At 39.0% G+C, this 13,457-nt stretch overlaps 1 protein-coding gene across 1 annotated transcript; it reads right to left on the bottom strand.

Annotated features, from left to right (window-relative positions):
* Positions 1–1,146: 1,146 nt before the first annotated feature.
* On the bottom strand, positions 1,147–12,405 carry LOC118743875 (paired box pox-neuro protein). Its single transcript, XM_036476638.1, has 4 exons — positions 12,360–12,405; positions 9,295–9,507; positions 6,630–6,715; positions 1,147–2,535 (listed from the first exon to the last, which is right to left on the bottom strand). Exons 1-4 carry the CDS (start codon positions 12,403–12,405, stop codon positions 1,165–1,167), a joined length of 1,716 nt encoding a protein of 571 aa, XP_036332531.1. The 3' UTR covers positions 1,147–1,164.
* Between the last annotated feature and the right edge of the window lie 1,052 nt (positions 12,406–13,457).

The raw sequence follows: 13,457 nt of genomic DNA on the forward strand, positions 1-13,457 counted from the left end.
CATTGGCAAACCTCCAAGTGTATTTCTGCCATGAAAAACAGCTTTACATAAAAATACAATCGCCGTTCGGAGTTCGCATAAAACTGTAGGTCACTCCCCGTTATTTTCAGATCAACGCTCTCTACTTCCTACATATACACGATAACCATAGGGGATAGGACTCCCCCTTGCAAGGTACCTCTTTCTACGAACATGATAAACGCAACTCCCGAAAGCTCCGCCCGCTCCTGTATTGCAGCATTTAGTCTACGATTTTTAATTTTTTTCCGCTTGGCCTTGAGTTGGCATCACAGCTGTTGATCAAATCTGCATCGCAGTGTTTTTTGCTAACCTTTAGGAGAATGTTTGACATTTCTTGTTTTCAATCACAAAACTTACTAATATATAGATAAGATTGTGTTGCGTCATAGAACTACAAGAAGTAAAATGATCGAACATTTTCTAGCCGAGAACTAATGCAGCAAGGAAAAGAGGAGGTAATTTCTTTTGATATTATTTTAATTTTATTTTATTTTACTATGGAATGCATTCAAAAAATTAAGCACACATAAAGCGCGTAACTGCTTACATAATATATACCTACATATACATATAAGTCTGTATACTACAACTAATTAAGCTTCAATTCTAGATCTTAGAGATACACAATTGCCTTCAGTTATATTACATTTCAAATAATTTAATACATACATACATCAAATCTATTTAGGTTCAAATACCCACTGGGAAAATAGGTAAGCACCTTACGAGGTAAGCCATGTTTTCTTTCAGTTTTTAGTACCAAAATTGTCATCATGGCCAATGTCATCTACTAGTAAAGCACAAAATGAACACCTCCAACGACACATTACGTTGTCAGTTGCAAAGTAACGTGCAGCCGAAGTTATCTCCAAGCGCCGAACTACTCCGAGCGACTTCTCTGCATTACACGTAACTTACTTTGTAAAGCGGCTCAGAAGTATGTCTGATACCAAATGTACATTCTAAATTCCTAATTACATAAGGCGGCCATGCCTTTGTAAAAGTAAGGGACGTTCGGCAGGGAAATGGCAATGACTGCCAGGTGAAGAGTAAGTTGCTAATAAGGTATTATTACGTGCTCCTAATTCCCACTGGGTAAATACTTCGAATCAAAATTTTCTCCTCTCACCACTGACCCCAAACTCAGTTCACTACCTCCACATTATCGTTGCAATCGTCAACAGCTAGCGTCTCTGCCTGTTGACTCCGCGTCTCATCACAGCTATCGTCACAGCAGCTACTGCGACTACTGCCGCTCGAACTGATGCTGCTGACACTCGATTCATCTTCCTTGCGTAAATTGCCCGCATGTAAACGCATGCGCTTCTCTGGTTTCTTTAAAAGCTCCTCAATCGAGTAGGGGTTGCGTTTGCGAGAATTGGTCACATTGCTGTGCGTTGACTCTCTGCCGCTTAAGGAACCCACAGTTGGTGCGGCATTCAATGAAGTCGCCGGCGAGGACTTGCCCGAATCACAATCGCTAAGCGCATCACTCGCGCCATGCGAAACCAAGTCAATAGTGCTTTCTGCGCTTAGCGCGCTACCAATACCACTGCTGCTACTGCCAGTGCCGCCGGCATGGAAATACGCTGGACATTGAGCTTGCGCGTACGGTAAAAATTGGCTGGCGACTTGCGCATGCTGCGTGGAATAGTAGAGTAGCGAGGGATGCCAGAGCCAGTGCTTGTGTAGCGCGGTGTAACTGAGATCCTGTGCGCTGAGATGCCCCGAGACCGCTGACGAAACGGTGGCAGAGAACTGCGCTAGCGCTGTGTGACTGCCACCGGCGGCACTCAGTGCTGCCATATGCGCTGCGGCGGGGTGCTTCGGTGCAGGTTTGATAGGCATGTCACCGATTGCGCCTGCAGCACTTGTGGGTGACAAGAGACGTGCTTCGTTTGCGGCCACAGTAGCATTAACTTTGGTGTTCTCATTGGCTGCAACAGCCGCTGCAGCAGCGGCGGCGGCGGCAGCAGCAGCAGCTGCAGAACTATAACGAAATTGTGCTGGTAAGCTTAGCGCGTGCGGTGCAGCGACGTGGGGATGATGAGTGGTGGGGTGGTGCGTGGCGGTGTGCGCATGGTGGGCTGCTGCAAGTGGTGGTAAAGATGCGCGATGCACGAGTGTCGCCGGTGGTGAGCCGACAGCGCCATCTGCAGTGGGCGGGCAACTTGACGCGCTACTACTGCCAGCAGCAGCTGCGGCAGCGCTATTCGCATAGAGGTGTGCTTGCGTTGCATAGGCAGCGGATGACATTTGCTGTGCAGCTGCAGCAGCGGCGGCGGCGTTTTGCTGACTCGACGTCATTTCATCCGTCCAAAGACCGCTGTTGCGGAGAATGCGATTGATGGAGCTGATCGAGGGTACCGACGATGGGTCGCAGACGCGTTGTTGCTGTAGCTGTTCGCGTATCTCCCAAGCAAACATGCCGCTATTCTCCTCCTTCAGTCGAATGATCTTCTTGACGACGGTGGGCGTGGCCACTTGCTGAAAGTAGACAGAAGAGAAATGGCAGTTTGAGTAAAGATTGTGCATAAGTATAGTGGGACGGGAGTTATAAAATATTTGCACGGTATCAGCGTTGCACTGTTGCAAGAAAATGTTCAATTAAAGACCGTGAAATTCAATTGTGTCTGCAACACGTGAAAGCTGTTAAAAACAGGTGCGGCACGCAATGCACTGCATGCAACTCAAACCAAAAATCTGCGCATTCGTTTTGAAATTTGCCGCCGTCACAGGATTTCCTTGTCGGTCGAGCGCGCAACAATAGTCAAGCGCCCTTTGACCACGCCTTAAACGAGTTCATGAAGAATGGCAGCGGAAGTGGCGCAAATATTTGCAAATCAACGCTCAAACTTCACATACGTCAAAAATACTCGTAAATGAAATATGTAACATTGCAAATATGCACTGGCCTCTGCGGCTCTGTCAGCCCAACCATCGACGTACAAGTGTTTCGTACCATGTCACAAGGCAATTCATTAAAAATGCATAAACTTGCTTACCTCACAGCAACTCCACGTCCGTACAAAACCACAACCGCCCCTAACCACCTCCTTACATTGCCACCACTACCCTGCAGTGAAAAGCCAAACCAGTTAGAAAAAATACTAGTTCATTAACTAGTATGTGCCTACCAGTCCGACAATTTCGAAGAACTTAAGCGATCAGCGACATCTGCCTCTGAATTGCCAAAGCCAAAAATAAAACGCAATTAATTGCTTTTCTTACAAATGTCGGCTGTGGCGTCACGTGAAGACTACTGGTTGTGGTTCTGAAATCGCAGGTTCGAGGCCGCTTGGAGGTGGTTAAGATTTTTAAAATTTAAATAAATGTAAGTAAAAATAATTTATTCAATTTATAAATAAGTAACAAATTTGAAAATCTAATTGCATTGCAAAAAACATTTAGGAAGAAATGCTAGTGCTATAAAAACAAAGTAATTAAACAAAAATATTTTTTTTATTAAATTTAAAAATTACAATAAACAGCCTAAACAAAAGAATAAATTTATAAAACATAAAAATAAAGTAAAAAATAGAAAATAAAAAAATTTTCCCTGCGCCAGGATTTGAACCTGGGACCTCAGGCTTACCACGCGAGTGGTTTGCTCTGTCGGCCATTGTGACTGCTGGAGCGTTGCGAGCAAAAAGGCACACTTATGCTTTTCACGGGGCATGAATTGGCAGACTATCTCATCAACTGGTATGATGCTACTAGTATTTCTACTAGTAGAAGCTGATGCATAGCCTGACAATTGACATCTCGTAGGACATCGTAATGTTAAAAATACCAGTCGCTAACATTGAAAAAGGATAGAACGTGAACTAGTTGGGATGAAACGCAAACTGGTAGAATTCTAGTTCACAACTAGTAGCTTTCCCTGCAGGGTACCACCAGTGTTAACTGTGCCACACACACACACACATACACATGCTCGTACCTTTCCCCACTGAAATTATAGGCTGCACTGTCCGCTGTCCGCTGTCCGCATCGTTGGCGATGTTTATCAGCAACTGAACACGCTAGTCGAGCGCCCTTTTATAGCGGTAGTTATGCACGTGCGTATATCTACTTGTATTATTACCCAATACAATGCAACAACAACGCCCGACAGTCAACATTCAATTGAGGTGTTAAATGCGCATTTTGTTCGCCCATTGTCTCGAGGGTGGTGTGGGGCGCTGTGCCAAGCAAATATGAAATCAGCGGGTAAATATTGAATGCGCTACTGTGGCGCTGATTTCTCAACGAATTTCGGTATGGAATTGCATATGTCTGTAGTAGGTAAATAAATAACTATGATAATGATTAGAGATATGAAAGAGAAGTTTACTAAAGCATTTCCTTTATTGAATTCTAATGGCTATGTGTGAATCCCAACTGTAAGTATCCTCATGTGGTTCTTTAAGTGTGGCCATTATTTTCGTTGCGCTATTAATTAGGGTTGCGCTGACAATTTATGATTGATTGGTTTCGCACAAGCAATACCTATCTATATAAATATTTTGTATGCTAAAAAATATTTAAATAAATGGATTGTGCGCTGGGTCCTCCTTCATTTGCTGACGACCAGGACAAACGTTTACAGAACTACAATTTTGGGTCATGCGCCTTTAATGTCCGAACTCTTAATAATAAAACAGCCTCTTACCGGCTGGTTAATGTCCTAAAAACGACAAAGTCTGACATCACCGCTATACAAGAAAAAGAAATGGAGGGATAAGGTAAAGAATGCGTGGGGCTTGCGACGTCTACTACAACTGTCACGTATGTAAAAGAGCGCAAGTCCGGTATTGGATTTGTAGTGGCGAAAAGACAGCGTCGTCGAGTACTAGAGTTCACTCCGTCGGACGAACGTGCAGCCACAATCCGCATCAAATCGAGGTTCTTCAACATCTTGCACAAGCCTCGACGGAAGAGAAGAGTTCCGCGGATTTCTTGTAGGAGCACTTGGATCGAACGTACGAGCGCTGCCCCCGTCAGGACATCAAAATCTTGCTTGGGACCTCAATGCCAGGTTGGGAAAGGAATAGATCTTTGGCCCCACTATCGGAGAATGCAGGCTCCAAGACGAAACGTCCGATAACGGACTGAGATTGATCGGTTTCGCCGGGTTCCAAAACAAGTTCATCATAAATAATCCACCAAGCTATTGGATGTCTCCAGATCGAAAATAGAGAAACCAAATAGATCATGTTGCGATAGACGAAAGGTAGTGGCTACAGACGCTCCAGCCCAGAATTAAACTCCGTTGGTGGTAGCAGACGAGGTGGGCGGCCGCCTCAGCGACAGGAAGACCATGTGGAGAAGGGGTTTGGCTTCAGTTTGAATTTCCAATTTGGTGTCCGTTGGCATAGAAAAGAGCCGACTGGCGTGCTTTGTTACACTAGCACAAAATAATAAGAAGAAGAATAATTCGACCAGTACCTATATCTACCTACTGGGGCTAGAAATGGACTCTAAAAACGAATGTAAAGCAACAGCTCATGTGTTTCGAAAGAATTGTTATAAAAATAATTTTTTGTTCAATCAAAGCGTCCTAAAAATGCGATTAAATTAGATGGTTAAAATATAAACGGATTCATCAACCCCCGAAGTCTACGATTGGTGAAGCGGTGAACTTTATTTTACTGGGTTAATGCAAATTTTTACGGTGGCCTTTTTCCGGTGCAGCCTAATGTACATTTCCGAATCAAAACCCGGCTACTGCTGTTCCTTTGGGCTCACAGTGGATTTTGGCGTTGCCAAGTACATACAATTATTAGTTTATCACTGCATTGTCAGATTACAGGTAGCAAAACAGTAGCTAAATGCGACTGATACGATCATAAATGGTGCGTTTCGTGGAGATTACGCCTGTCATAATTTACACACTCGCCTAGAGCTGAGGGAAGTATGTATGCAAACTAATTTTTGTGTGTGTTATTTGTTTATTGTTTTGTTGAACCGCGTAAGCGCACTTGAAACGGGCGTGTGAACTGAAACGCTCAAGTGCAGCTGGTGCACAGGATTCGCCTGCTAATTGCAGCGCGTTATCGCGTTTAATAAACGAGATTGATTTGTAACAGTTACTTATAGAGCACATGAAAACAAAAACAACTTATAAAAAAAGCTTTAGCACACTACTAAACTGTGTATCTAGTTGGCTGGATGGTAGTTGAGGTTAGCGGCGACGCTATTGACGGAATGGGAATTGTTGTGGCTGTGACGTGAGCAGCTACCACTTGAGGGTACACCGCGTAGGATCTCCGCGCGCTTTATGACAGCTACAAAATGTTCATTCAATCAACGCAAATGTGTGTTAGCATGTCAGGTCGAAACGTACGAATGTAAATAAAAAAAATAAAATACTTTGCACATTAACTTGACTGTGGAGTGATTTGTAAGCATTGTCACAGCAAACAGCTATGCAACAGCATTCAACAGAACTCGGTAGACAGCCATTAATATTTCCGAATCAATATTTGCTTCGGCCTTATGAAAGCGCAGGTGGGTTGAACATTTGAATGTATGTAGTGTACTAGCACGTCATCAACCTGATTGAACAGTTCAAATTGAAGGTCGTAAGTTTTGATTTAGTTTATTACAATTTTCATCAATTCGATGCTTACCTTGGTTTTGCTGCCACCAATCGATCCCGGTCGTATGGAACCAGTTTCATAGAAGCGTGTCAAGATCTTAGAAACGCAACCTGTTTTAAAACACAAAAGATAAACACAAAGGTCATGTGAGATGAATTATTTTGAAGAAGTTCGTTAGTAATCTAAATATGCATATGTGTGTGTTAAAGGGAAAATAGATATTCTCTCAAATAGATAATCTGGAATAACTTAAATACATCAACTGGAAGGTGTGAGATCCTTCAAAAATATTTGATGCAAAATAATATATATTTGACAAAAACGGGGGGGGGGGCTAAACCAATCTACTTCCAGCTATCATGGAAGAGGTACTATAACGCGATCTCTGCAGCAGGTTAATAGCTGATTTAATATGAAAGCTTTCGAACGAGGAATCGGCGTCGGACCATCGACACATAAGATTTCAAAACCCAGAGCGATTCGATCTCCGAAAGTTGGCCGAAATTCTTACAGGAAACGAGCTGGCCTTGTTCAGAACCATAGTGAACATAAATTCAGACTTGCTTTCAAGTTCAATTAACTCTACGATCAGACAGCTTTTTAATATGCCAAAATGTTCACTTCAGCAGCTAATAAGCGCAAAGTTCTAGCCTCCCGTCTGCAGAAAATTGTATCAAAACAGCCAACCATGGTGTTGGACCTCCTATGAAAGCCAGGTGGCAAGATGGATCATGTAAACTTCCTAGGTTGCGCCGTAGAATCCTTTAATCTTTTTCTAATCCACAGATGTACTGGTGACTTTATCGATTGACTGCTCTTTCGATTTAGGCCTAGTTATATCTATGTATTTGTGAATACAAACATACAGAGTACTTGGATGAAGGTTTTCGTCTTATTTATTCTCAAATATGGCAATCTGCCCCATGAATCGGCTAGACCATAAAATCCTATTAGCCAAACATTTTTCATTCACAATATCCTCAAAAACTGTTAAGCCTACACGTTAGGTAAAAACTGAGGCTTTCCTTTCCTATAAACATCACTCAGTCTTTATTTGCCACCGGGAAATCGACAGATAATTTCATAAAGCATCTGGTTAGTAATGGAAAAGGCCATCGAACTCCGCAGTTTGCTCTTTTTCTTAAGAAAATTATATGGCCAGACAGGCTCCCATGCCTCAAATAATTCGAATCTAAGTAAGTAGATTTATGTGCTTTCTTTAAATATCGTCAGGAATACTGTCTATGGATCTATCTCAAGGAAGTATAATTTCTCCGCCATCTTATTCTCTCGTAGTAAATAGCTTCTTTATCAGTCTATATGAGTAACGTTACGACGTCAATCGTTAAGCAGATGACCTGCATATGCGAAGTTCTATGTCTAGTGCCAAATTGATATTCCAGTTGCTCTGATGTTATTCACAAGAACTTTGGTTTCATCGCCCTTGGAGGGCAGCGCTTAAATAGTCTGACGTGGTCAAATATTTGATTTCACCTTTCATGAGGGGCTGAGTCGGGATTCCCCTTATTAAAACTATTTGAGACATGGGCTTGTCAAAGAATTTTCGGTCGGACAAGGACAAATATTTAAAAAAAAATGCAGGATTACAAATATGAGGAGTTGTAGACCCTATGTTAAAAGATATATGCTTTTGGTTAAAATCTCAGACCGGGAAACCTAGGCAAATTGTACATAGACAGCGGGTATTTACGGATCTAGTGCCCTACCTATTACAATGCGTTTTTTTTTAGGGCGAGACCCTAGCAACTTCGACCTACGCCAAAAAAAAAACGTTTGTAATGCGCTTTTGAAGTTGTGATTCGGCACGTTCTTATTTTCAAGCTTATCAAACTGATGGTAAGAAACAAGATAATTTTGTGTTGGATACCGGGTTATTTCGTCGATAAAATAGTGGGAGAATGCACATCTGTTGTCCTATGAATGAAATCATTTTGTTGATTTAGCTGGTCTTCATGGCTTATGATTACAGCGTAAACTCAGAGCTACCTAAGAATACTGTACAGAAACGGTAGATGTCTAACATAGGCCAGGTCTTTCGCTAGAGAGAATATTATTCTTCTAAAGAGAGACAAAATTTGCAAAATTTGGTTTGGTTTGTTCACAAAGACGGAATTCTGTTTTTATTTGCGGACGACGAGACGGAAAACTATAACACGCGTGACATCGGGCATTGACAAGACTAAGATTAATTTCCTTCAGTTCCTCTAGAGTCGATCCTCTACGGGTAGAGAAATTGTCAACCCTCACTCTTAGAAATAATTACGGAAAATAACAACATCTTTTGCCTTCAGTGTTAAGGAACTCACCATAGGTATCCAAACGAACTTCGATATGGAAGATAATGAACAAATCTAATTGGAAACTTTTTAATTAAAGAACTGTTTTTGATCTTGGACTTAAGTTGTACGAGTACAAAGCAATTGATACTGTTCACAATGAAATCTCGACCTGAGGACGTCATTTTCAAGAATTTTGTATCAAACTTTGTTTATTGCAGATTTTAGCTATGCAAATTTTTGTAAAATTAGACTCAAATGCATCTCTAATTAATATTTTCGTTTTTCCCAATTAATCACGAACCTATGAATTCCCTAATTAAAGGGATTGTAATAAATACTTAGATCTGATGTATTTGAGTTTCAGCTACGAAACAGATATTTTAACTTACCATGTGAGACCAGTAATTGTCGGGATATATCACAAGGACGTACACCATAAAGTGCCAACTCCACAATGCGGCGCCGCACAACGTCCGGCAGTGGACGGCCATTGACGAAAACGCCACCCAATTGATTGACACCAGCCTGACCTGTGGAGAGAAGATAAACAAATAAATTAGAAGAAAGAAGAGAAAAACTACAATACGCTTTCTTAAACTCGACTACAGGTTTTAAAAAAAAATAAAAAAAATAATCCTAGAGACACAACAACTAAAAAAGTTTTGATATAAATGTACATATTCTCTTGAATTAGAGCAACACCGATATTTATGTGTGTTTTGTGGTTGCTTCTGGTATCTAAAGCGTCAAAAAAATTAATATATATATTTTTTGTGCGATTAGAAATATAAACAAAAGTTTTAATAAAAAAATTGGTGCGACTTTCTTTCTTTGTGAATTTGTTTCATGGCAGAAGTATCAAAATATCCTTTGCAGGGACCAATAATCAGCGTTGATGTTCCTGGGTTAAACAACGTTCTAAACAGGGACGGTAACAGTTACAACTTTTATTAAAAAGATCGCTCGTTAACTGTTATTTTTTTACTTTTATTAAATTACTCCTCAAATAACAGTAATTTCTGACCTTTATTTTATAAATCGAAAATAACAATTATTTTTGATTTTCATGTAATAACAGTATATCAAATAACAGTTATTTTTGATTTTTTAATTTAATGTCTCATATAACAGTTCTCGAAAACATTTATTTATAAAAGGCATAAATAAAATTCAGTCAGTGACTTTTACTTTTAAAAGTCATCAATATAAATCAGTTACTGACTTTTATTTTTTAAATCATACTTATAGAAGTTATTTATATAAGTCGCAGTAAACTTCCGTTCTCCAACACGTTCTTAAGTGTGAAAAATAATACCTGATTTTTATACGTATGACTTAAAAAATAAAAGTCGGTGACTGATTTATATTGATGACTTTTAAATATAAAAGTCACTAACTGATTTTATTAATTTATGATTTATAATTGTTAATTTGGATTTATAAAATAAAAGTAATTGTTTTTATTTTTATTTTTCTCGGTGAAAAAAGAAATAGATTGGTATGATAGTTGTAGAACATTTCTTTCATAGTGAATTTTTCGATGACAGTTTTCATCAATAACTGTTATGTTCGGTCCCTGGTTCTAACGGCTGGATTTCAATAGCTTTTTTTGAAGATTCACAAGCAAATACATTTTGCCAATTAAGAATTTTGTAAAAAAAGAAATAACAATATTTGACAGTTTAAACACCAAAAAATTTGGAAAATAATCAAATCAGCTGCTCTACTACTACCAGCTGCTTAATATGCCTTGCTTGCCGTCATTTTGATTCTTTTGGTATTATTTTGTAGTGGTGTGACGTCGATGAAAATGAAAATTGATTATGGGTAATTTTTCAAAAATTCGCTCCGCTATGCGGCTGCTTTGGGGTACGCGTATCGAAAGCAATTAGCGATAAGCTAATTTTTGCATGGCAGATTTAGAAAATGATTGCGCACGCGATAAAGAACATAAACATACTTTGTGAACAATGAAATAAGATTTTTATTTTGGAAAACAGACAAAAAACACAGTTAGTTTATGTACAAAGCACCCCACTGTCAGCAGCGCTGTTTTTTAAGTTGCTGAATATTGTTAGCTAAAAACCAAATTTTTAAATGCTAACTAATTTTTAATTAATCACCGGTTGATTTGAAAACTGATAAGTCTATAGTCTTTTGGCTTTCTCACTTGTGATGTATTCTTGTTTTTTTAGTGCGTATTGTATTCGTTTTGTTTTGTTATAACTAGCTGTTGCTTCGCTCCTTTGAAAGATACTACTAATTTTTATCTAATTATTTTAAACCACTACTTGAAGAGATTTGAAATATGTTAATAGTCTCAAATGTGCTGCGATAAAAATCTGACATTTGAGCCATGGCGTAGCAACAATAGCAACAATAGCAGCAGCGGCAGCACGAGCCTCAAAATTTTTTCATGTGAAAGAGCCGAGAAAGCGCGTTAATTGCAGTTAATTGCATACGATTTCTGATTCCTTCGTCGTATGTCATTTCATACTTTTCGGCGAATTGTCAACACTTCTTTACGCATTTCATTATTATTGGATTACTATCTTTACCTATATTTTGTTGGTGATCTTTTAGATGATTTGAATTTAAAATCCTTTTATTTTTTGGTTATCAAAGGTTTGTTTGACGGCCGCTGTGGTGTAGTGGTAAGCAGTGCGCGCTTCCACTTCACAGGGCCTGGATTTAAGCCCTGGCAACATCTCAAAAAAAATATAGAAAAGGGTTGTTTTCTGTAGGTCCCAGTCCATTGTATGACAACATCAAGGCCTACGCCACAAATCGAAGGAGAAGCTCGGCCAAATACTAACAAATGTGTATATGCCTACTTGCTATTTTCATGCTTTCCCGTATTATTTAAACAATGCTGACATTTTATATCATATATCGTGGTTTGCTTATGGCAGTTTACGCTGGATGATATATGAAAATGAAAATGCGCTATGGAAGGGTCCGCCGCTATACGCACCTTCAATGGCGGCCAGGAAAATCAATGAATACTATGAATGTTATATTATCACCATCTTCAAGGTTAGCCTAAAATTGGTTCCGGGTTATAGAAGGAAATCTCGGAACCGCTGAGATAGCTAGGAAGGGTGCTTATCTTTCACTAGGTGAAAACAGAGGTACAAATCGGATACCTATGGCAACCTGCACATTAAAGATTAGAAATAACATTATTCATTAAGCCGCTGGATCATGAATATATGAGGGCATTTGTATAACAACTAGACTACTACAGCCACAAATTGATAAGAAATTCTCAGCCTCTCAAGAGAGTACATTTCGAAGATCATTACCTATGCAACCGGTCATTGGAATATCAAAGATGTTGCAGAGATTAGGACGTGGAAGAAATAGTCGAACACTTCTTTTACAGTTGCCAATTTTTAGCAAAGAGCTTCTGTATTTCACAATGGTATCACAATGGACCCGAGCTGCTTCTCACCAAAATGCCCGTTTAATTCGATACATTTAGTATAACGATTTTCCATTTTTCTTATACCTTCCAATTAATAAGTTTTCTCAATTTAAAATAGACATTTTGGACCTCTTTATTATAACCAAATCTCTTACTACCTTTCCACTTCTTCGGATTTGAATAAATAAAATAGTCGCCGCGTGGCCAAATTTGGAGATTATGATCGATGGGTGGGAACAGGGTTGCCAGAAGAACCAATTTTTTTCATTCGCCCTATGCGGTATAGAAGTTTAAAAATTATATTTCATACAAATAGATCCGCTCAAATTGTCATAAGTGTAGCTGTTTGCCATGTATCTATCCCAAATATTTGCATATTAGCTCGAACTAAGCTTTTTCACGCACTTACCCTAACTCGTAAAAGTTTTTCATCTTCGGTGACCCCATGTCAAATTGAGTATTTTTGACGACCTTTTATTAAAATACACGAAAATATCAATATATTTACCAAAACTAGAAGCAGAGTATAGTAAAACTGCGTTTTTAATCTTTCTTTACAGGATATGATTGAGTAAAAACATATTTAAAAGATTTGGTGCATTGTAACGTAACCATATGGATATCAGTTAAAACGAAATTTTCTGTAAAATTGAAAAAATAATATTTTTTTTGGTGCAACAGAACGAATAAGTATTGAAAATGTGTTTTAAAAGCTTTTCTTTTTTTGAATATTCTTGCAAATTTCCAATATTTATTTTTGAAAAAATATATGTTAAGGACTAAGATGTACACTACCACATACTCGAAAATCGTCCATCAGACTTTATTAGTTTAGAATAAAAAAATGTGTATACTTCTCAACTTAAGTGACAATTTGATCCCCATTTCAGATAGTTCTTTTAGAGCGCATACTTGGCTGATGAATGCCGTATCTTCGTTTATATTGTAACATCAATATCTTATAAAAAGAAATATAGTCAGAAGGGCGAAATTTAAGGGTGTGGTAGTTTACAATTTTGTCCTTGACATATATTTTTTCAAAAATAAATATTGGAGATATCAAATGATATTCAAGGATATCTTTTCTTATTATCAGCGTTTGTTCGAAATTCACTTTTTCATTTT

This window comes from Rhagoletis pomonella, unplaced genomic scaffold, assembly GCF_013731165.1.
Source record: "Rhagoletis pomonella isolate Grant_MI unplaced genomic scaffold, Rhpom_1.0 Rhpom_scaffold_00007, whole genome shotgun sequence".
NCBI lineage: Eukaryota > Metazoa > Arthropoda > Insecta > Diptera > Tephritidae > Rhagoletis > Rhagoletis pomonella.

Bases quoted from the DNA above. Each gene is read 5' to 3' on its own strand.
- LOC118743875 (XM_036476638.1), bottom strand. From the start codon at position 12,405: ATGGAAAATCGTTATACTAAATGTATCGAATTAAACGGGCATTTTG. The intron at 9,508-12,359 runs GTGAGAAGCAGC...TAAAACCTGTAG, and splicing joins CGAATTAAACGGGCATTTTG to TCGAGTTTAAGAAAGCGTAT. The intron at 2,536-6,629 runs ATCGAATTGATG...CTTTACTCAAAC, and splicing joins GCAGCAAAACCAAGGTAAGC to TGCCATTTCTCTTCTGTCTA.